Source organism: Pseudopodoces humilis, chromosome 3 (assembly GCF_049639895.1).
Source record: "Pseudopodoces humilis isolate 2021_Gansu_Grassland_sample_001 chromosome 3, ASM4963989v1, whole genome shotgun sequence".
Lineage (NCBI taxonomy): Eukaryota > Metazoa > Chordata > Aves > Passeriformes > Paridae > Pseudopodoces > Pseudopodoces humilis.
The window spans coordinates 107220728-107242694 of record NC_142202.1 but is presented as its reverse complement, the minus strand read 5'-3'; the positions used below and the strand labels follow the sequence as shown (position 1 = coordinate 107242694).

The 21967-nt window shown below is 44.1% G+C and overlaps 2 protein-coding genes across 3 annotated transcripts in view; one reads left to right on the top strand and one right to left on the bottom strand.

Moving 5' to 3' along the window:
• The window catches only part of ITSN2 (intersectin 2), a 79988-nt gene extending 67932 nt beyond the window's left edge, over nt 1-12056 (top strand). For both annotated transcript variants that reach the window (XM_088053714.1, XM_088053713.1), the window contains 11 exons: nt 3456-3577; nt 4417-4523; nt 5160-5343; nt 5910-6008; nt 6169-6336; nt 7182-7394; nt 8120-8241; nt 8693-8775; nt 8925-9008; nt 9297-9470; nt 10586-12056. In XM_088053714.1, the coding sequence (XP_087909840.1) occupies nt 3456-3577; nt 4417-4523; nt 5160-5343; nt 5910-6008; nt 6169-6336; nt 7182-7394; nt 8120-8241; nt 8693-8775; nt 8925-9008; nt 9297-9470; nt 10586-10743 (1514 nt within the window). In that variant the 3' untranslated portion in view covers nt 10744-12056. The remainder of the gene's footprint in view (nt 1-3455; nt 3578-4416; nt 4524-5159; nt 5344-5909; nt 6009-6168; nt 6337-7181; nt 7395-8119; nt 8242-8692; nt 8776-8924; nt 9009-9296; nt 9471-10585) is intronic.
• A 600-nt stretch (nt 12057-12656) lies between these two features.
• FAM228B (family with sequence similarity 228 member B) lies at nt 12657-21566 on the bottom strand. The gene is made up of 6 exons (XM_088053715.1): nt 21469-21566; nt 18095-18199; nt 16051-16122; nt 15187-15384; nt 13074-13151; nt 12657-12683 (listed from the first exon to the last, which is right to left on the bottom strand). The coding sequence occupies exons 2-6, from the start codon at nt 18185-18187 to the stop codon at nt 12657-12659; spliced, it is 468 nt and encodes a 155-aa protein (XP_087909841.1). The 5' UTR covers nt 18188-18199; nt 21469-21566.
• Nucleotides 21567-21967: the final 401 nt, after the last annotated feature.

The window sequence follows — 21967 nt, the reverse complement described above, 5'->3', positions numbered from 1 at the left end:
TTTCCCAATATCAAATCTAAACCTCATCTCTATCCCTAAAGAGTCTTCAGTGGTCAAATGAAAAATAGTCACTTTAAACTTAGAGGTTTTTTTCCCCTGTCCATTGAGTGGGAAAGTCTGTTGGGAAAATAGTGATAGGTGTTACTCCTCTGTCTTTCATTAGAGAATTCCCTTTCTTCAGAAACTGTCCCTCTTCCTCTTGAATGTGCTCATACCCAAAAAGTTAATAATTAGGAAGGTTTTCTCCCCCAGCCCCTCATGTTTTTCAGGGCTTTAAATGTCCTGTGGGGGCAAACATCTTTTCACTGTGAAACTCAGTAGTTTTCCGTGCAGGGGTAGTTATGTTAGTAGGAAAAAATACTTCTTGTTCAGGTATATTTAGAAAGTATAATTTTAAACACAACTTCAGAGACTGGGATTTCCTGTTTATAAACTCTCCAGGTTGTTTTACCCTGGCAGCTGCTTCCTCAGCTCAGAGAGCAGGATTTAGCCCAGAGGGCACCACAGTCAGTGTAGGCATCTCTCTGCTGCAGTGCCCTGAATTTCCAGGGTTCCAGACAGCCACTGCTCGCTCTGGTGGAAGTTCTGGAGAGGGAGCTGGGCAGGCTGTGCCCCAGGCTGGCTGAAAGCCCTGCAGGCTGGCTTCTCCAGAGGGCAGGTGTCCCTCTTGGTTAGCAGAGCAGGTGAGGAGATGCAATTCCTTGCTGCAGACACGCCCAGAAATCCCACTGCTCTTCCAGAGCAGTTCTCTGCTGCCTGAGGACCTTGGGATGAAGCTTCACCAGAGGGAAGCTAAGCCAAGAGCTTTCTGCTGCCAAACAAGGCAGTTTTACTGTTTCCATGCACATTCCTGGCTGTTAAACCAGCAGAAAACTTCTGTTTTCTTTATCGCCCTTTGGGATTTGTTTGCTGCCAGCATGTGAGCAGGGAGTCAGATAAGTGCCAGAATTGATGCAAGGAAAGGAGGGAAAAGCAATGTGGGAGGAGAAGGGGTGGAGATGTAGCTCCACCCTTTCAGCACTGATGAGCCCATGGGTTGCTGTGGCCACTTAGGAAAACATTGGCAAATGCACTCGTTAGGCTGGTTTATTCTCTTTTTAGTTTTTTTTTTTTCCCTTCACACTCAAATGCCTGAATTCTTCCTGTAAAATCAAACGTGGGGATTGCATAATATGTTCTTACGCCAGTATCATCAGACCAATCAAAACTGGGAGCGTTTTCACCAGCAAACACTAGTGTTTAAATAAAATTATATAAAATACTAAATACAAAATAGCATTTGTCCCTTCATCCCAGAAGCTGACAGTCCAAACACAAGGTTAGCACAGGAACCAGGTAATATAAATGCATTTTGGCATATGATAGCGAGTTTATGAACCAGATCTATTTTAATGCATAAAATAAGCCCATTTCTGTCCCAGGCTTGGCCTCAACTTTCAGTAGTCAGCATGAGACAAACCCAAATCCCAGCATGTGGGTTGTTCCAGCACCTGGGACACAAGCCAACAGGAGCTTCAGGCCATCCCTGCTTCTGTCACAGGACTGCACCTTGCAGTAGGAAAGGGAGCCACTGACCAAAGTGAGACTTCCAAATCTGGACAATTAATGCCTGGTTACTGTGAAAGTCCTTGGATTATCCTAAAATTTCATGTCTTAGTAACCAGATGGGCTTAAACTCAGTCCTGTCCAGACTGAAGAGTGGCACAAGAATCCAGAAGTAGTCCATTGGCTACAAACTGTCTCAATGGACTAAGACATCAAACTTAGCAGGAATAACTTTTATCTGTAACTTTACTCCTTTTTCTCATCTAATTTTGGCCTGGTTGTAGCTTTGGAGATAACTAAGGCCAGGAATATTCTGTGTGATCAAAAGAGCTTCAATCCCTCATCTCTTCTAAAAAAGTGTTTTTTCAAACCTTGTCAGAAAGCTTAAGATCTGTGATCCTCCTTAGGGTGTAAAACAGAACTGAAAAGTCCTGATTTTCAATCTAGCTGTTGTCTTTGCTATTTTACTTCTTTGTGTTGTTCAAAGGGTTTCCTTGTTACAGTGTCCTAAAATTTCACTTGGCAAGAGTTTCTCTTCTGCTGACAGTTGTTCTTTCAGTGCACCCTGATGCTGGTGTAGCTGGAAGCTCAGGAGCCTGTGAAGCTCCCATTAAGCCACTGTCACATCAAGTTCAGCCTAATGTTTAGTGTTTCTTGGTTTTTTCTCCTCAAATTTATTACTTACTCGCCTTCCCATGAGCAGATCTGTACCATGGCAGTGAATAGTCACATCCTTGTGTACCAGGAGTGTCAGGGAGACACAGCCCTTCCTGCTGTAGGTCATTCTGCCTTTCACGACTCCTGTAAACCTTCATGAAGTATTGTTCCTCTAGAACTGCCGGATCTAAGTGAGTCCCTGCGATGTCCTTTCTGCTATCCTGCAAAACCCACAGTTCACCTGGTATTGCAATCTGATGCCATCACATCCAGTGATCAATGGATATTCTCAAACGCTCTAATTGTGCCTTTCTTTTCCCTTTTCCCCCACCCTGCTGCTTTGCAATACTCTGCTGTGTGATGGCTGGCAGAGGGATCAGATTGACTTTCTGTGCTCTCCTTTACCCAGTTAAACACATTCACCACTCTGGTTTTACCAGTTTTTGGTTTGGCTACTAAAGTTTGAACACTGTTGTCTTGTTTACTAACATCCAGTAGAGACAGAGTTGTGTGAAGCTGCAGGGTCTGCATGTCCTGACAGAAACTTGGGGTTGGTGTCATTGACTGTTGGTGTGTTCCTGTGCATGATTTTGATTCCTCATCCTTGATGCATAAAAATAATTCAATATATTTCCAGCTCATTTTGAGGAAAAAAAAAAAGTTGGGCAGCTTTGAAGTTACACAACTATAATATTATGTGTTACAGCTTTACAAATTGGTGGTGGAGGTTTGTATTAAAAATTAATAACTAAGGCAGAGAACTTCAGAAATGGGGTGGGGATTAAAGGTGCAATGTCCTAAGTCAGGACCAGCCACATTTTCTATTACTTCATCTCACAAAAGACAACTTAGAATCATAGAACCATTAAGGTTGGAAAAGACCTTTAAGATCACCAAGTCTAAAAAGACATTACTCAAGGTAAGAGAAAATCACAGTTTCAAATTAATGTGGCAGAAGACATGAGAAAAAACATGAGACAAATGGAGTGGCAAGAAGTCAGGAACTCTTATTCTGCAGCACAGTACAGGGGGTGAACAAAGAAATTAAAAGGTGATAGACTGAAAAGTGGCACAAAGAAGGGAGGGGGTTGATTGCTACATCACTTGATCTTGAATCCCGCTGCTACTGCAGAGAGAGTTTACCAGTGCCTGTATAGTCTGAGACATAGATTGCTGAATACTGGTGCAGTTTTGTTAATTGATCAGATTTGATGCCTTGAGTGGGATCTGAACTCCTGACTTACTTCCTGCAGGGTGTGCTGATCTCCAGAGCCTTGACACCATGCAGCCCATGGAAAGGAAGAGGCAGGGCTACATTCACGAGCTCATTCAGACAGAAGAGAGGTACATGGATGATCTGCAGCTCGTTGTAGAGGTGAGATGTCTTGGATGTGAAAATGCATTTGGAAAAAGAACACCTCGGTACTGAACAATAACAGTAATGGGATTGTTACGAATTGTGAGATGATGGAGGAAGAAAGGTGTGGGCACTTCCCTTTACAGTGAATGATATGTGGCTGCTCACCAGGCAAAAGCACTATTTTGTGAAACCCATCAGCTTATAAAGACCCTCCTGTTTTCCAAATCCTGTTCTTAGGTGTTCAGGCTCAAGAAAAGGGTGATGGGCTGGGGCCAGGTGTCCAGCAGAGCTGCACAGAGCTGTAGAAGCACCATTAAAGCTTATCATGTGCCTTCTCCCCAGTTTTATTTCTGGAAGCAAGACCACCTCCCTCAGCAGGGCAGGGACAGACCAGCATTAAGGGCTCTTGGGCACCCAACTTGATCTCTCTGTACAGAACAATGGTGGTGAAGTGGCAGATGTTAAATAGTCTCTGCTCCCCAGAGATGAGGTGCTGAGGGCTCCTGAGAGCAGCTGTGGTTCTGCACACAGGGTGACCATGAGTGCTCTGGGTCAGGGGACAGGAGCAGTGCCTGAGTGTAATTTGTGTAGTGATTAAGTCTGAAATCATGGGAATGCTCTTCTGAGCTGTCAGCCTGCAGATCCCAGTGCTTGTCCTCGCTTTGCAAGTGCTGATGCCGGTGGCAGAATGGGTCACACGCTCAGGGGAAACAGCTGTCACAAGTGCTTGTAAGGAATTGCTTTTAACTGCAGAGAAATTAAGACACTGAGCATTCATAAAATGTCACTGCTGGGCTAAGCAAGAAGCTGGGCTGTTTCTGTTCTCTGAAGAATTGCTCATTTTTTGGCTGCAGGTTTTCCAAAAACCAATGGCTGGTTCAGGCTGTCTCACAGAAGGAGAAATGGGGCTGATCTTTGTTAACTGGAAGGAAGTCATCATGTCAAATACAAAGTTACTGAAGTGAGTACTTGCCTGTGGTCTTACATTTTCCTTCTCATTATTCTGTTGTTCTTCCCCCAGGAAGTTTTCTGGGTTTACAGTCAATATTCTGTCCTTGCTGATTATTTCCTGTGCATGCTTGCATTCAGAACAGCTAAATGCAGTCAGACTGCTTCAAAAGGAGCTGTAATAAGAGAGAGGGAGAAATAAACAGCAAGAACAGATGTACACTTGCTGTAATACCTTAGAAACAGACCCTACACAAAAGTATATGCATGGGAGCTTTTCTTTCCAGTTTTCTGCAAAGTAACCTTTTATTGTCTAAAAATAATCTTTAGAAAGGTACAGTGGCTAATAATTCACTGAATGGGATGCTGATTGACTGTAGAGATTGATGCTGATTGCCCCAGAAACCTCAGTGGAGAGTCCCAGCCCCCCAGACCCCATCAGGGAGATTCTTCAGCTCAGGATGTTGTGTCAGTGACTTCCAGGCAGGTTTCAGGCAGGACTCCAGCACCTCCTGGAACTGCTTATGCTGTGTAAGGAAATTCACCTGCCAGATTTGTGTCCTTTCAGAGGTGGATCTGTAAGGGTTGTGATTTAGGCCTCACAGACTTGGCAGCAGAGTTGGATGGTGATCTCTTTCCTTGTCTGCAGAGCCTTGCGGGTGCGTAAGAAAACGGGAGGTGAGAAGATGCCGGTGCAGATGATTGGGGACATCCTGGCAGCAGAGCTGTCCCACATGCAGGCCTACATTCGGTTCTGCAGCTGCCAGCTCAACGGAGCGTCCCTGCTGCAGCAGAAAACTGATGAAGATGCCGATTTCAAAGACTACTTAAAGGTATCTGATTCAGTAGCTTTTGTGCCCTCTCCTTTCCTCAATGACAGGAGCCCATCTAACCAGCATTGACCACATCAAAATAACCTAGAAGAGTAAAATCCTGCAAAAATAGCTAAGAAGCTTCCAAGGTGTATTTGCATGGTGACCATGGCTAACACTGTGTGTGCTCTTTATTTTCTCTCTAGCTAATTTACTTAGGCCATAAAAGGAAAATTGCCAGAACAGTTGACATCAGGCATTTGTTTCTTTCATTGCTTTATTCTTTTTCAACTGAGTGGAGCCTATGGTGTCAAAATAAAAGCTGGAACAGTTTTGAATGTAAGGATTTTGCATCAACAATAGCCCTGTGATTTATGCTGGCAAAGCATCTGGGTGCGATGACACTGCCAGCTTTCCTCTTTGTTCTAGATACAAGTAGTGTTTACTTACTGAAAAAATCCAAGATCTCTTGGAATGCCTGGAAAAATGAGTCTGATCAGAGAATTTTCAGTATTCAGTGCCAGAGATGCAACTGCTTTCTGATGACTAATGCAGTGTCTCTGCTAAATCTCTGGGTTGCACCACAGAAACTTGCCCTGGACCCTCGCTGCAAAGGAATGCCCCTCTCCAGCTTCCTCCTGAAACCCATGCAAAGGATAACACGCTACCCTCTGCTCATAAAGAGTGTGAGTACCCCAAGTGAGGTTTTGTAGCTGAATGCTTGGAGTTAGATCTCCATAGCAAAAGCCAAGATAAAGGCTTGTCCCTTTATGGGGATTTCTCTGACAGGCACCTGTGCTTACCTCTGTTTTTATCTTGTTTTCTCCCCTCTTTGATCCGTGCCAGATTCTAGAGAACACTCCAGAGAGCCACCCAGATCACAGTAACCTCCGGCTCGCCCTGGAGCGTGCGGAGGAGTTGTGCTCCCAGGTGAACGAGGGTGTGCGCGAGAAGGAGAACTCGGACAGGCTGGAATGGATCCAGGCCCATGTCCAATGTGAAGGCCTTGCTGAGGTACCTGCACTGATGCTCTGCAGGGCTTTTCAGAGTCATTTCAGAAAGGTTGGGGAGGGAATGGGAGTCCTTGCTCACATTCCTTATTGGAGCATGATCCACTGCTGAGCTCTAGACAGGCAGCTTTTATGGAATTCCACTCACCAGCCATAATGTGATGAACCATTGTTTTTGCATGACTGTAGTGGCAGACAAATCTTGATTTACCAGCTTAAAAACTGGTACCATTTAGACCATTAAACAGATAGAAATAACTCTTCTCTCTGTGATCATGCTGCCACTGGGCTAAGTCAGCTGTTACTATGAAGGATTTCACTTAGTGTGTGTTTCCCAGGATTTTCCTTCAAGCAGGAGGGAAACAGCAGCCCTCAGTGCCAGATCCTCAAGGATATGTGGTATTCAGGCTCCTGTACCTTTCAGGACAGCCTTCACACTGAGGTGTGTGTGACAGTTCTCCACTGCATAAGTAACCAGGGCTTGACAGACCCAGAATGTCTGTCCTGGTTCCACCACCCAATCACCTGTAAGAGGTGAGCTGACTGCAGCCTGTGCAGCCTCTTCTTAAACAGAGCCTCTGGACAGCACAGAAGTGGCCATGCAGTAAATGCCTACATCTGGTCATCTCTCTGTGTGTTTTTGGTAAATCTGAAATCTCCTCTGAGGTGGGGGTTGTGCTGTTGCCATGGCTGATCACAGAACAGTTCCCTTCTCTTCATTTATAATGGAATTCATTAAACAAAAGAGAAGAGCATTTTCAGCAGCTTGGTCAATCTCCACAGTGAGGAGGAGCAGGAGCTGATGACTACACAGACTTGCTGCTGCTAATGGGTTTTGTCTCTTCGCAGCAACCCGTGTTCAACTCCCTCACAAACTGCTTGGGACCACGGAAGCTCCTGCACAGTGGGAAGCTGTACAAGGCCAAGAGCAGTAAGGAGCTGTATGGATTCCTTTTCAATGACTTCCTGCTGCTCACCTACATGGTTAAACAGTTTGTGTCTTCTGGATCTGATAAATTGTTCAGCCCCAAATCCAACTCCCAGTTCAAAATGTACAAAATGGTGAGTCAAGGTGCTCCATGGACATGTTGGTGCAGTGGGTCCTGGCTTCTGATGAGGAATGCTGCTCTCCCACTGGGATTAACTGTGTGGCCCCTTTTGCTGGCACATGGGCACATTCTGGCAGATAACTTGCACAAATGACATTGGCTTAGTATCCGGTAAAGGACTAACCAAGATTTCTGCATCTTGGTTTAACAAACACTTCCATCCACTTTGGGGGGGGAAAGGGCAGAAGTAGCATTGTGCCTGAACAGCAGAGTGGGATGTTCAGAAGCAGGACCTTGACTTCGTTTGCAGAGGTTCCTGCATCCTCAAGAAAATTCCTGTCCTTCAGAAAACAGTAGAAGGTGCAAAATTTTAGTGTCTGTGCCCGTATAGTGTGTGTTCTCAAGATTCTGAAACTGAAGACATAAATTTAAGTATCAGGGCTGCTTTCCCACAGAGAACCTGAGAAATTCCTGGATTTCTGAGCTCCACACTGCAGCTCTTGCACACTCCTGCCCCTTTCACAAAGCTCTTTGCCTAGGAAAACAGAATGGGGTGAATCACTAGAATAGTTTTTCTCTCAGCCCTTTCTTGCATCCTTTATACAGTGATCTCATAGTTTGTCCTGTGTCCTATGACTTCCATTTTCCCTACAGTAAAACAGTGTATTTAAACATGCTTCTAGAGTTCTGCCTATTGCCACAGGGTGATGCTGCCAGTGACATTTGCTTCTCTTTCAGCCCATTTTCCTTAATGAAGTCCTTGTGAAGCTTCCCACAGACCCTTCAAGTGATGAGCCAGTTTTTCACATATCACACATTGACAGAGTTTACACACTTAAAACTGACAACATTAATGAGCGGTGAGTAGTGAAAATGCAAATCTGAGCTTAAACTTGTTCATTGATGCTGCAGACACAGGGGCTCTGAGCTCAAGAACAGCTGTCTCTTGGTCAGGAGATAAACTGACTTGACTCTCATTTGAATGAGAAGTTTTCTCTGATTTTGTTCTGCTTCTGCAGCAGCTCTCGCAGTGGCATCCAGCCACATATCCCAGTCTTCCCCAGTCCTGGGCAGTCTTTAATGTGACCCACCAGTCTTTAATAAAACAACAGCTCCATATCCATTTATTTAGGCTGATTTGGATTGTGGTGTAATATTAAATCCAAAAACTCCATCGCCTTAGTCCAAGAACTGACTTGATTTGTGATGCCTCTAAAACTTAGGGAGGGGGGAATGGGGAGAGTGGGGCAAAGTCACTGAAGATTTTGCTGCCTGTGGGATGACCCTGACTCTAGGGATTGCTCTTTGCAGGACTGCCTGGGTCCAGAAAATCAAAGCGGCATCAGAGCAATACATTGAAACGGAGAAGAAGAAACGTGAAAAGGCTTATCAAGGTACCCACCGAGTTCTGTATTTCCCTCTCGTCCACCTGGATACAGGGGCAGGGCATTTCCTGGAGGATGCCAGTGTCTCCTTCTTCAGATCTACTGCCAGTTATTACAGTTCCAACCAATCTGTTTATTCCTGACCTCTTTGTTCCCAGCTCGTTCACAGAAAACCTCAGGAATAGGACGCTTGATGGTGCACGTGATTGAAGCAACGGAACTAAAGGCCTGTAAGCCCAATGGTAAGTGAGGGAAACGGTCTCAGTGCACTTTCATTCCTGTAACGTTTGGAAAGGCTTGCTAAAAGGAGTTGGTCATGTGGGAAACACTGGTTTGTCTACAGTTTCTGTATGAAATACTCATTCTTTAGCTTCGGAGGACCAAATTAAAACCAGCTCTGTGCTGCTCTGGGATACAGGGATTGCCTGATCCACACTTTGTGGCAGCAGCATTGATGTGTCCAAGGAGGCTCCAGATGGAGGGGGTGGTTCTGCACTGCAGAGGGGTTTCATTCCCTGTTCTGTGTTTAGGGAAGAGCAACCCATACTGTGAGATCAGCATGGGCTCACAGAGCTACACTACCAGGACCCTGCAGGACACCCTGAACCCCAAGTGGAACTTCAACTGCCAGTTCTTCATCAAGGATCTGTATCAGGATGTCCTGTGTATCACCATGTTTGACAGGGATCAGTTCTCACCCGATGGTAAGTGTGAATATTTAGGCAAAGAATGCTTTTTTGTTAACTGAGGTACCCAGTTCCTCAGCAGCAGTTTCAAGAGCCTGTAGGTCTGACTGCTGCCTGAGAAACGTTGGGTAAGCACAATGCCTCAGTACTCAGAAGGTTCAGTAGCCTTCCAGAGCCAGTAACACCACGCAGTCACATTTGATCCCAGTCTGGCTTTTTGTATCAGACACAGAATTACTTTCTTGTCAGACTGAGGAGACAGACAAGTTGAAAGCAGAAGTTCTACTCACAATAAGTGCTCAAAAATAAGGTCCTGGGTTATATTTTCACAGCAACAGCTTGATCAGTTTTCTTGTTGCTTGGAAACTGAGCACGTTTTTGGCAGTCAGTTACTTCTCATATTCTCTAAAAGGTTAGGTGCTTTTTCAGGGCTCTGACACACAGTCAGTTATTGCACATTTGCAGGGAACTGCCTTGACCTGAGATGCTTTCTGTGTAGCTCAGTCTTCTCTCCTGTGAGTTAATGTGAGTTTGGCTGGCTGCTTCTCCCAGCTGGACAGCTGAGTTTTGTTTTTCAGTCCATGGTGAAGATTTTAATGTGCTCATGTACACAAAGATGTCATGTAAGAAACAGCCACACAGAAGGTGTATGATTTCTGAATAGCACTCTAAACCTACTAGTAGCAGTAACTGTTGAAGGTCATTGTTCTTGTGAAAACCATGATATGTAGGCATAATTAAAACTTGGCTGAGCCAAAATAGTTGATTTTTTTATTGCCTTTGAGCACCTCAGCTGATTTGTAAACAAGTTCCATCACCTAACTGACCAGCCAGCTCTGAAACTGAAAAACACTTGAAATTGTGTTTCTGAGAGTATATTTTCTAAGAGAATTTTTAAACCCTTAGCTCAAAATGTGACATCCTAATTCCACAGCATTGTTCTCTTCTAAAAAAGCCCTTTTTTGTCACTGCTTGCTGGTTTACACAGGGCTGGGGTCCAATCCAACTGGAAGCCTGGGAGCACTGCTCTGAACTGAGCATATACCCCACAGCATTGCATTAACCTAACTCACTCCGATTTTCTAAGGTCAATATCTCTTCCTAATGAAATTTCTTATTCATTTGCCCAACAGATTTTTTGGGTCGCACTGAAGTTCCAGTAGCAAAAATCAGAACAGAACAAGAGAGCAAAGGCCCCACAACTAAACACTTACTGCTGCATGAAGTTCCAACAGGAGAAGTGTGGGTGCGCTTTGACCTGCAGCTGTTCGATCAGAAAACACTCCTCTAAGAACACTTTTTTTTTTAATTTATGAAGGACAACTGAAGCTAACAGCCTGAACAGCTTTTGGTAAAAGATTTTTTTTGTCCCATGCTGCTTATTAAGCAAGAATTCCTGCTGCTTCTGTATTTCCTCTTAGTTCCTGGTTGCGCTTAGTTCCTTGCAGTGTTCCAAGTTGTTGTTGATCTATGCAAACACAAATGTTACTGTAAATACAGTACTATAGCTCAGTGCCTTTTTATTATGTTGGAATTTCTTGGGTTTGGATGCCAATGTTTCCATTTTCAGGGCCATAAAAAGTATTACATAGAAATGTGGCACCAAGCTGTTTGTATATTTTACCACTTAGTCTGACAGACAGACTGAGGAATGGTTTAAGCTGAGCACTAGAATCATTCCATTTGAAATCTTAAAAGTGATATCCACTGGAATTTCCCCATCTCAGGATGATAGTTTTAACGGTTAAATGCTGAAGAAGCCTTAGCACTGGAGAAGTCTCCAATATATTGTATATTCTTTTAAGAATCAAGTGTAGTTCTTTACTTGACTTTAGTTTTGCACTGGAATCAGTAACTGCTACTTGATTTTTCTTTTTGCTTCAATTTGATTTATTCTTTGCTGAGACAATGTGGTTGTGAAGAATAACTAGAAAAAAATATTTTAAATACTGTGACCCACAACAATGTGGCAAAACACTCTTCAGCTCTTTGGGTTCCTAAATATAAGTTATTTGTGTACATTTCCTTGGTCTTCCAGACCTCCATGTGAATCTTGAAGCTTTGACATTGCCAACATGTATATAGAGAGTAAAATATAAGTTTATTAATTTGTCTACAGATGTTTATTGATGCATAGTGATTTTTAAAAAGTATATTTTATTGTACAGGGGAATGTGAAACAATGAGAAAAACTTACGGGATTTGTTCAAGGAAAGTTTATTACAAGTTTAAAAGGTTTGCTCTGGGGAACTGTCACCCCCTTATAAACCTGTAAAATTAACTGGTTGAAAGTAAAAACTTTCTCTTGGCACCAAATCAGGGATGGTTAAAAAAAAAAAAAAAGGAAGTTTGTTTATAAATATTTGATACATATAACCATTTTACTGCCTCCTTTAAACTGCTTTGTTGCAGAAGCACAGCACGCAATTCTGAGCAGCCTGTGGCCCTGTTTTCCACGGGTGCAGAAATTCCTCCTGAAGTCTGGCAGTTTCCCACCCCATCACCATCTGTGCACCCTCCTGTTACTGAGTCAACCTCTGTTATATTTAACAGTTTTCTGTGGTTCAGTATTTCTAATCCTAAATAAAACTCAACTCTTGGCAACTCTTGAGAGACTGTGTATGTACAATGGGAGTTTGGAGGACAAAAAATATTCTGTTTCCAGGCTTTGAGCCCAGAGGTGCTGAGCAGCCACCCCAGCAGGGATATGGGACTGGCACAGGAGAGGGACAGGTTTGAGCACACTGGCAGCAGCTGCTGCTCAGCACCAACTCTCCAAAAAGCACCAGATGTTTTATACACCACTTCCCATTTCTTCTCCCCTCCTTATTGCCTGCCTTCTCAAAACACATACAATGTATGTTAAAAGTTTGATTTACTGCTTGGACACTGTCTCCAGGAGAGAACAGCAGCATTATCTTTATTGAGCTCAGCCCAAGTTAAACCTCCTAAAATAGGTTTTGTAGAACGTTGAACTGGGTATGGCAAGAAAAGGAACAGCATCCCAGACATTTATTTGGCTGCTGGGTAACAGTATTTCAGAACTACATGTTTAAGACAGTAAGTTTATTGCAGTTTGTCCAAAGACCTGGCCTGTTCTCACTTGATTTGGCAGTGCACATGACCTATTTTGTAACTGGTACCTTTGGCTGTCCTTTCTGCTGTGGTCACCTGGAGGACAGGTGGCATCACTGGCTCTCTCTGTCATTGTGCTGGTTGATGACTTTCATCCTTTAAAGAGGAAGAAAAACTGTTGCCATGGTTTTGTAAAGATCAGCTGAGCTATCAAGTTATTTCCTTCTACACAGCACACACTGAGCATGCCTGGGAACTCTCCAACCCTCCTTAGAGAGAACACCCCCCATGCTGCCACAATGGATTTGAAATGAGGAAAACAAACCTTCCCCTGCCATTGCTACTGTGCCTCAAAAACTAGGCTTAGTATAGATCCAGACTGTGTTCTTGGTGAAAACCACGTTCAAACACTCTTGGGCTTATATGCAGTAGGAGTGAGTTACCAGAACTAGAATGTGCTCCTCTAGAGCAGCCCCCCAGCAGCACATCAGTAACACGTTCTGGTAACTTCCTGCTGGTCAAAGTGGCCTCCAAACCTCCTCACACCTTCCAGCAGTCTCTGCACGTCTTCTGGAAGAATGGATCGTACTCAGATGGGTCATAATGATCCAAAAACACATAGCCCTGTGGGAGAAGCAGGCACTGGGTCAGGTCTCAGAAGCTATTGGTGGTTACAACAGTGAGAGCAGCCAGCCTGGGTGGGACAGAGCCTGGCATGGCATAACACAGCACCAGAGGTGGCTGAAAAAGAATTCCCAAACTTTCATACACCTCAGAAAGAAAGTTACTGAACTGTAAGAGGACAATTCTTCCATCCATTTTAGTTTATCACAGGCATAAATACATTTTAAATTATTTCATGAAGCATCCAGAAATAATTACAGGCTAAATGCTAACCTTAACTAGGACAGTCAAGACAATGGAATTTTTTTTTACTGGAAAATGTTTTTTCAGAGAAAAGAAGTACTGAGATCGGCTCAGTTGGTCAGAGCATGGAGGTCATAATTCCAGGGTCATGGGTTTGATCCCAGAATGGGCCACTCACTTAAGAGTTGGACTTGATGATCCTTCTGGGTCCCTTCCAACTCAAAATATTTTGCGATTTCAGCAAAACAATATTAAAAAGAAAAGCAAAAACAGGAGTGAGTGAGCCCTCCCTAGCCACAGCCTTAGGCAGGTCACTGGTCTGCAAGAAGCCAGCTCCAAGTCTGGGTTCATGAGCTGGCTTTTCCATCTATACATTGGAATAAAGACCTGAACCCACACCTCATGGTTCAGGCCACAGCTCCATCTCATCAACAACACTGCCACAGGTGAAGGAGAAGCCTGATAGCAGGGAAGAGAGAAAAAGAAAACGGGCAAAAAGAATGAAGGGAAGGGAAAACACATCCAGAATTAACCACATTAACTAACCCACACAAGTGTCTCAAGTTCTGCAAAATTTATCATATCACAGTTAATGCATACTTATGCAAATAAGTTGTCCTGTAAATATGAAGGGCCTCAGCCTGCTTTTCCGATGTGCTGCTGACAGGCCTGACACCACAGAGCAAAGAGACAAGGTAGAAGCTGATCACTGCTGCTGGTGCTCCCCTTCAGGCAGAAGGACACATCCTAGTACATCAGCCATTGCTTCTGGAGGCCACCCAGTGAATTCCTGACCTGGCACAGCAGCTTGCAAGATGGACTGATGCAGACCCAGATATGTACAGTACACCCAACACAGCCTAAACCACAGGACTTCAGCAGTAGGACTGGTTCAGTTCTTTGTATTCCATGAAGTTTAAATGCATGGGTCTGTCATATCAGGCCTTTAAAAAAAGATAGTTTGGTCTCTTTAAAACAACACAGCTCCCATGATATTTTCATTTCTGGATGAGTAGCTTGTTTACAGTCTCACAACTCCACTGTGCAGTGGTTTCCACTGACAACTGCCTGCTCTCATGAAGTATAATTTTTGTGGCAGATTATGTATCTGCTTTTATTTTTTCTCTTTTTTCTCATTCCTGAGATACAGAAAGTTTAGTTGTGGGATCTGATATTCAAGAGTGGTATGAAATTAAGAGCAAAATGAAGAAAGCTAACAAGCATTTTCTACAGTGACTGCAAGTTTTGTGAATAAACACACGGAACTACAAAATCCATGAGTTGGGTCCATTACCTGCATGCAGACTTAATAAAATCCTTTGTATCTCTCTTATTTTTTCTTTTATGAAGCTTAATCAGTAGCATCCAATGCCACAAAATCGTTTCACTCATGCTCTGCCAACAGAGTGCAGTACTACTGCAGATGAACTCCTGAGATGTGAGTGAAGTCCACACCCTGCTCACTCATCCTGTGGTTTCAGCTGACAGAGTTCAAATTTTCCCACTAAATGGTCCAGCCCACAGGTAAAACACACCTCAATAGGGTGTCTCATATTCAGACTCCAGCACGTGTTCACTGCAGCAAGCAGTGCTGCTGTTGATAGCTGCTGGTGAACGTACACAGTTCTAACACCACCATTACAGAAGTCCTAGGGAAAAGTAAGCTACAGGCAAGGTATAGCTGAACTCCAGGTTACTCAGTGGACAGGAAATAACAGCTAAACCCCTGATCTTGACCATGACCCTCTGTATACAACCCTCTCCACAACAGAAATTCGCTTCTCATTGATACCTTCTTTGTACAGTAGTTCAAATACTGAGAGAATTGTTCCTGTCTCCTTTTCTGTACTTCTTCCTCTGACTGGCTGTGCATTTGGTCCTTCATTTTCTGCATAAATGGCTCTGAAACATCCTCAAGGTATTTTTTGTACAGAAGCTCTGTCTTTCTCAGATCTAGGAAATCACAGTGCCTCAAATATCTGTCCACCTCCTTAAGTAAGAAATGGAAAATAAAAACCATATAAACTATTGGTCAATGACAGTAAAGATTCCACAGGTGAAGGTTTGCAGCTTGGCTGACCTGATTGCTCACTGCTCCAAGGCACCTGTTTTCCAGCCCTTCCTTCTTCTGCTCTTCCCTCTTTCCACTTCCCACCACTTGTTTCCCAGCCTGCCCTTTCAAGAGCTTCAGCATTCAGACCCTCAATTTTTGAAGCCATGCTGCAAGATTGGCAGAAAATGACTCACTCTTTCCCATCAGGTTACTGAGCTGAAATCACTGCATAGCAGGGGGCTGCAAGCACCAGACTGTGCAAGACAGGCAGCAGAAGGACCTTCCCTGCAGCACTGGCATTCTGCTGATCAGATCAGAGCAGCCCTCCTGCCTTTTGCTCATAACACCACTGTCACAAACTACCACACCCACAGAACAAATATAAGGTGCAAACACGCAGTTCAAATCACCTGGGATTCACATTTAGGGTTACTACTTCACTCTATCCAGAGGAGACCGAAAAGATCAGAAGCTCCTAACACTAAATTAGGTTTTCAAGAAAACAGGCAATTAACATTTTCTCATGAATCACTGTTAAGGAACTAAAAATACTGACATGCAGGAAAGCACATAGCAAATGAGAAAAGAGGTACCACTTCTTACCCTCACAAAATTTTCTCTGTCCAAGAGGCACTGAACAGAAGCAATGATGTCTCGGCTTTGATCAGGTGCTGCCTAACAAAACATGAAAAAAGCCCACATGAGGTGAAAGCAGGACTTAGAGTAGATTTACTTTTGAATTCAAAATAATTACTGGTGTCATGATTAAAGGCACATTATACCACAACCCAGCTAGCAAATCCTTTTAAGATTTGCTCTGAACAGTTGGGTTAAATAACACAAAAGAGTGTTGGAAGAACTGGAATGAGAACTGGAATGTACATGCTCAGACCTCCTTGCCTGCTCCTCACCATAACCAAACACCACTTCTTCCTTGCCATTGTTTCCCACCTGTGCCAAACATGTGACTCCTTAACTCCTGCACTCCAGAATAGGAGTACAGGCAATGCAGACCAAATCTATCATATGGGGATGGGATGCATTTTATGCATAGCATGGAACATTAGCCTGCTACGCCCTGTGCTTAATATTGATTTTTAATTCCAATTGACAGTGTAGTTTTCAGTCATGTGTGCCTTGGCCCTGCTGACCAGCTCCACACTCCTAAAGGTTTATTACGCTGAGATGGGCAGGACATCAGAGCAAACAAGAAAGAGACAATAAGTATTAAAAATTCCACCAGAACCAACGAGAAAGAGAAAATCTAAATTTCTGGTATGTTTCAAGACCCTTTTATCCTACTATATGACAACTGGTATATTGTATTATGCCTGATGAATTTACTTCACATAGTCACAGATCCTTTCTAAACCCAGCACTGTAACAGCAGCACAGACATGGCCATCACTCCAGCTAAGAACCATCACTGGTGAACAGGTGAAGAGTTTTCCTTCAGGATGATACATATTTTGAAGAATCCTTAAGAACTGAAGGAGTTGGGCCTCCTTTGACTGAAGGGATGAAGTCTCTTCTCTCCCTGGAAAAGAGTAGGCCCAGGGGCAGCCTCATCACAGTCCTACTTACAGGGCAGCTACAAAGAGGATGGAGGCTCTCACTTCACCAGAAGCCACAGCAAGAAGATGAGGGGTAAGAGGTACAAGTTGCACTGGCAGAGGCTTCATCTCAATGTAAGAAAGATATTTTTACAGTGAGATCAATCATTCACTGCACAACCTCCCCAGGGATGTGGTGGAGTCCCCATCACTGAAGGCTTTCAAGGTGCAACTGGACAAGGAGCTGGATACTCTCATCTGGTGTCTCTTTCCCATAAAAGGCTGGGGCAGACGATCTTCTAAGGTCCCTTCTATGGGCTGTTCCATGACTCTCTGATTCTAACTATCACAAGCTTGTTTCAGGTTTTGTGGGAAACCTTTCTACACACCAAACTGCAAGTAATTCAATAAAGCTGCCTCAAAAGGATGCAAGAGCTCAATAAAACCCATTTAATCTGTTGCTATTTTCAGAATTCTTTGTTCTCCTTCTCCATGACAAACATTTCTCAGATTTTACTGAACTTTGCAAATAACAATTTTTTATTCTTCCCTTCATAACTTCCATTTCATTTCTCCATTCACACTTTCACACAACAGAAGCCTTTCCTTCTGTGTTAGCCAATCTTTGGCAATATTTTCCTTCCCAAAATGTCTGCTGCAATCAAAATTATTGGCTGTGCCAGTCTGCTGATGCTGAGAAGAACCTCTGGATAAATGTAAAAAAAGGAAAAGGTCTGCATAAAAAGACAACCTGATTTACAAAGATCAGGTTCTCATCCAGGTTCCACAACCAAGCCACAAAGTGGGATGGAATGGTAAGTAATACAACTGCAATACCCATTTCTGCGTGTGCTGTAGAGGGACAGACTGAAGCACAAAGCTCCTGCTCAGGGCTCACAGATTAGTCCAGGCACATGCCAGGGATGGAAGTCTGGGGGCACAGAGCAGAAAACACTGTCAGTATTTCAGTGGGATTGGGTAGCCTGTTCCAATACAGGACCCAATTACACACCTGGGATCCCAGTTACAGATACTGCTCTCCTGTGTTCTTCACCGTAGAACCCACAGCTGAAGGAATGCTGGGGGTCACTCACCTTCCAAGGCTGTTGCCGTCTGGGTTTTCTCAAAGGCTTCCCATTTGCAAATCTTTGTAGCCAGGGACCCTCTGAGCTATTCACACTATCCATGGTTGGATTAGTCTGGAAAAAACAGTAACACTGTCAAAACCATATAAAACTATTGCATTAACAACAAAAACTAAATTTTCTTACAATTCCTACAAATCAATGAAACAGATCTCTAAAGGACTGACTGCTGATACCTGCAGCATTTTCCTGTCACAGTAAGTAAAACAGGGAGATGAAGTATCAGGTTTGCAGTCAGATACTGCCTCTGGTGGGACTATTTGTTCACATCTCCACACACCATGGACAGTACATTTTGTTTCAAAGAACAGTGATTGACAAATTATTTGAAAATGCCTGTCAGCTTTGGAAATATTTCAGTTACCCAATTTCACCTCTAAACTATTACTTCTTTCCTTTGTGCCTTTTTCAATCACATGAAGTCCCTTTCAAGTAACTGCCACATCCCACGTCCCACAGGGACAGCTACATTTTATTGGTTTTTAAAGTTAGTTCTACCAGATGAAGCTGAAGTGCTAACTCAGCTCTAGTCAGAAAATTCTATCTTCTCTCTTGAATGTGCATTAGGATACCTGGATTGATTTATAACGGAGACAGTGGAACCACAGAGGCAAAATGCCATTTACAGGAACCTCCATTTAAACCCCTATTTATTTCAGATTCACTGGAGACACACTGCTTCCAGGAAACAATGGATTCATAACATTACTTAGATAAAGAATGGAACAAAAGAAAAGTTTATTTCTGCAGAGATACTGACCTCAAGTCTTCAGACAGATCTTTCAGTTATAACAAACAAACAAACAAAATAATAAAATAAAATTTAAAAAATTGTGATATTCAATTATTTTTGCAATATCTAGTTAAAAGAATCTGCAAAGATTCTTGAAGATAATTTTCTTTTTTTGGTAGACGACAACTCTTAAGAGTTTATTCTGTCACATCCAGCACTTTAGTGACAATATCTGACTGCCAACTTACCTCTCTGGAGTGCAGATTCAAATTTCTTACCATCAATTCAAGGTAAAGTCTGTAATCTATATCTTTATTTGGTTCATTTTATATTCCCTGCTCTTGTACACTGACAAAAAACTTCTGCTGGGATAATTCCTGCATCCTCACAGCAATGCTTTCCTGTCTTTTCTGACTGAAAAAGTCAGAATCCACAGGAACACATATGTTGGAAGGGACTTCAGGAAGTCACCTGGTTGTGTTGCCTTTTCCCCAATCTGGAAATGAAACTTAAGATAATTTTAGTAAGGAGGTAATATAAATGGGGATCTTTATTTGAAGGCCTTCAGAGGCAGTTATGGAAAGATGTCCACAAAAGCCCACACCCCCCAGGGGTGAGTACATTTTTACAGGTTTTAGTAAATTAGCATAATTGATAAAAAGCACCAATTAGAAGGACAAGTGGTGATGCAATTGCCCCCCAGGTCAAGCCCCTTCTCTGGAGCCCCCCTTTCAGTTTAGTTGTACTTTGTCCATGAAATGTATTTCATGGTGTAGGGCAGCCTTGTAATGCCCTCTATCTGCTTAGGGAAAGGCTATGGGAAAGTACTGGGAAAACTAGTCACTAGTATAATAGGTGACAGAGTTACAAATATATGTGTGAAGAATACAGAGAACATATAAAAGAAAAAAAAAGGCAAAACCCAAACGGCATCAGTCCCAGTGCCAGCTTGAAGAAAAGCAAACCTCACAGACCCAATTTCTGATACAACATTAAGAGGCAAACAGCAAGGGCTGAAGAGGTTTGGGTACCTGAGGTGCTACAGATTTGACATTAGACAAATCCAACACACCTTCCTATGAGTCACACATCATCCCTACACACACAGGTGCCACAGGCTGCTGTGTCACGCCACCATATACGGATTTCCTTCAACTCCAAGCTGTTTTGTTCTTTTGAGACAGGAATGCTGTAAATCCCCGGACAAGCTTAAGATGAGGAAAATATCTATTTTAATATTTCTAAGCTTGTAAAACAAGTAAAACAAATAAAACCCCAACAATTACCCATCTTTCTATCTATTTTAGAAGCCAGTATTAAGATTCCATGCACCTCACAAAGAAAGACTGAGCACAAAGCAGAGGAGGTGTTTGACCTCCTCAGAGAACTGGGACCCCAGGGGAGGTAAAACAGAGCAAACATAGAAAATCTGCCTCTGCAGCAATCTGCCTTCAGGAACCTACAAGTAGTAAAGACTATAGCTGCAGATTCCACACCCACCCCTCCCATCCTCCATAACTCAAGCTGCTACTGAATCTTAATCCTTTTATTTTTCTGCTTTTTTTTGACTCTTGCTAGGAGATGCCAACCCTCTTCTCTGCAAAGGCAGGGCTCACTGATATGAGAGAGCAGCTGCTTGGCAGGTCTTGAATCTACAGGAGTAATAAAATAAATGGAAATAAATGAAATAAAGGGTTTTCAGAATCTGTATGGGTAAAACAAGCATTTAGTCAATCCAGCAGCTGCAGTCTGCAGATGCCAAATCCCATGACCAGGCTGGACATTTGTTTCACTGTGTCAGATCCCTGGAGTGTCCAAGGCCAGGTTGGATGGGGCTTGGAGCAACCTGGTCTACAGGAAGGTGTCCATGCCCGTGGCAGGAAGTTGGAAAAAGATGATCTTTAAGGTCCCTTCCAACCCAAACCATTCTGTGATGATTAAACCTGAGAACAACTATGCCTAAAAATCCTTGCTAGAAAAACATGCATCCTTCTGTGCTGTCAGCAGCATAGCTCTGTATAAGTTTTAAACACAGGCTTCCCTTCTTTCCTCAGTAGAACAAGGTTCTTCCCCAAACACCCACCTGCTAAAATTCACACTCTCTGTGCCCAAACACGAGGCTTTGCAGCAGCTTTGAGGAAATACATTTTAATCACTCTGTGACAAATATAAGCTCTCTCACACATGCATCACTCCTCTCAAAATCTTGTTCAGCCATGTAGGCTCCCGTGTCACCCTGCACAAGCACAGCGGGCTGCCTTTACTGCTGCCTTGGCCGCCTCCCATTGCCTCAAGTGCAGGGACAGAGAACGGTAAGAGAACCGTAGGAGCAGGACAGCTCCGTGAACAGAACCTTTTACATTGTGAATACTGAGCTAACAGGCAACGCGTACATGCCCGGAGGGTCCTGCCCTGGCTCTGCACTTCGGAGGCAGCGATGAGATAAAGGCCGGCGAAAGGGAAAGGCCGAGCCCCCTTTGGGTCCGGCTTGCCCCGCACCCTGCCCTGCCCTGTCCTGAGCTGCCCTGTCCTGAGGCGGGTCCCGCAAGCGGCAGGGAAGAGGAGGCGGGGATCAAAGATCTATATCTACCCCCGTGCCTGGGTCATCACCGAGGACGGTGAACACAGCCCCAGGAGACGCCAGAGGCGGCGGGATAGGGCTGCAATAGAAGCGAAAAGCCACCCCGCACGGCCCCGCCCGCCTGAGAGGAAAATGGCGGCGCGGCGCCCCTTGGTCGTCTGTCACAGCATTCGAACCGCCCCTCCGTGACCTTCCGCCGAAAAAAAACAGTCCCTCACCCACCACCCACAGCCTCTAAGCATGAGGAGATGCCGCCCGCAGGGACAGGACCCGGCTACCGTGGGCACAGGGACACAGAAACCCGTGGGGACAACGTCACGGCAGCCCCGATCTGGTCCCGAAGACGGACGGGGCGGAGGCACAGCAGGATCCCTCCGCGCCCGGCCACGCAGCGTCCCGCACTGCCATGGCAGCCCCAACGCGCGCGCTCCCGCCGCCAGGGCTTCCCACCAATCAGAGAGGGAGCGCGCGGTGAGCGAGCCAATCACGAGCGAGAACGGCGCCGAGT

Bases quoted from the DNA above. Each gene is read 5' to 3' on its own strand.
- FAM228B (XM_088053715.1), bottom strand. From the start codon at position 18,187: ATGGATAGTGTGAATAGCTCAGAGGGTCCCTGGCTACAAAGATTTGCA. The intron at 16,123-18,094 runs GTGAGTGACCCC...ATGTTTTGTTAG, and splicing joins GACGGCAACAGCCTTGGAAG to GCAGCACCTGATCAAAGCCG. The intron at 13,152-15,186 runs GTATCAATGAGA...CTTCTCCCACAG, and splicing joins TGAACTACTGTACAAAGAAG to GGCTATGTGTTTTTGGATCA.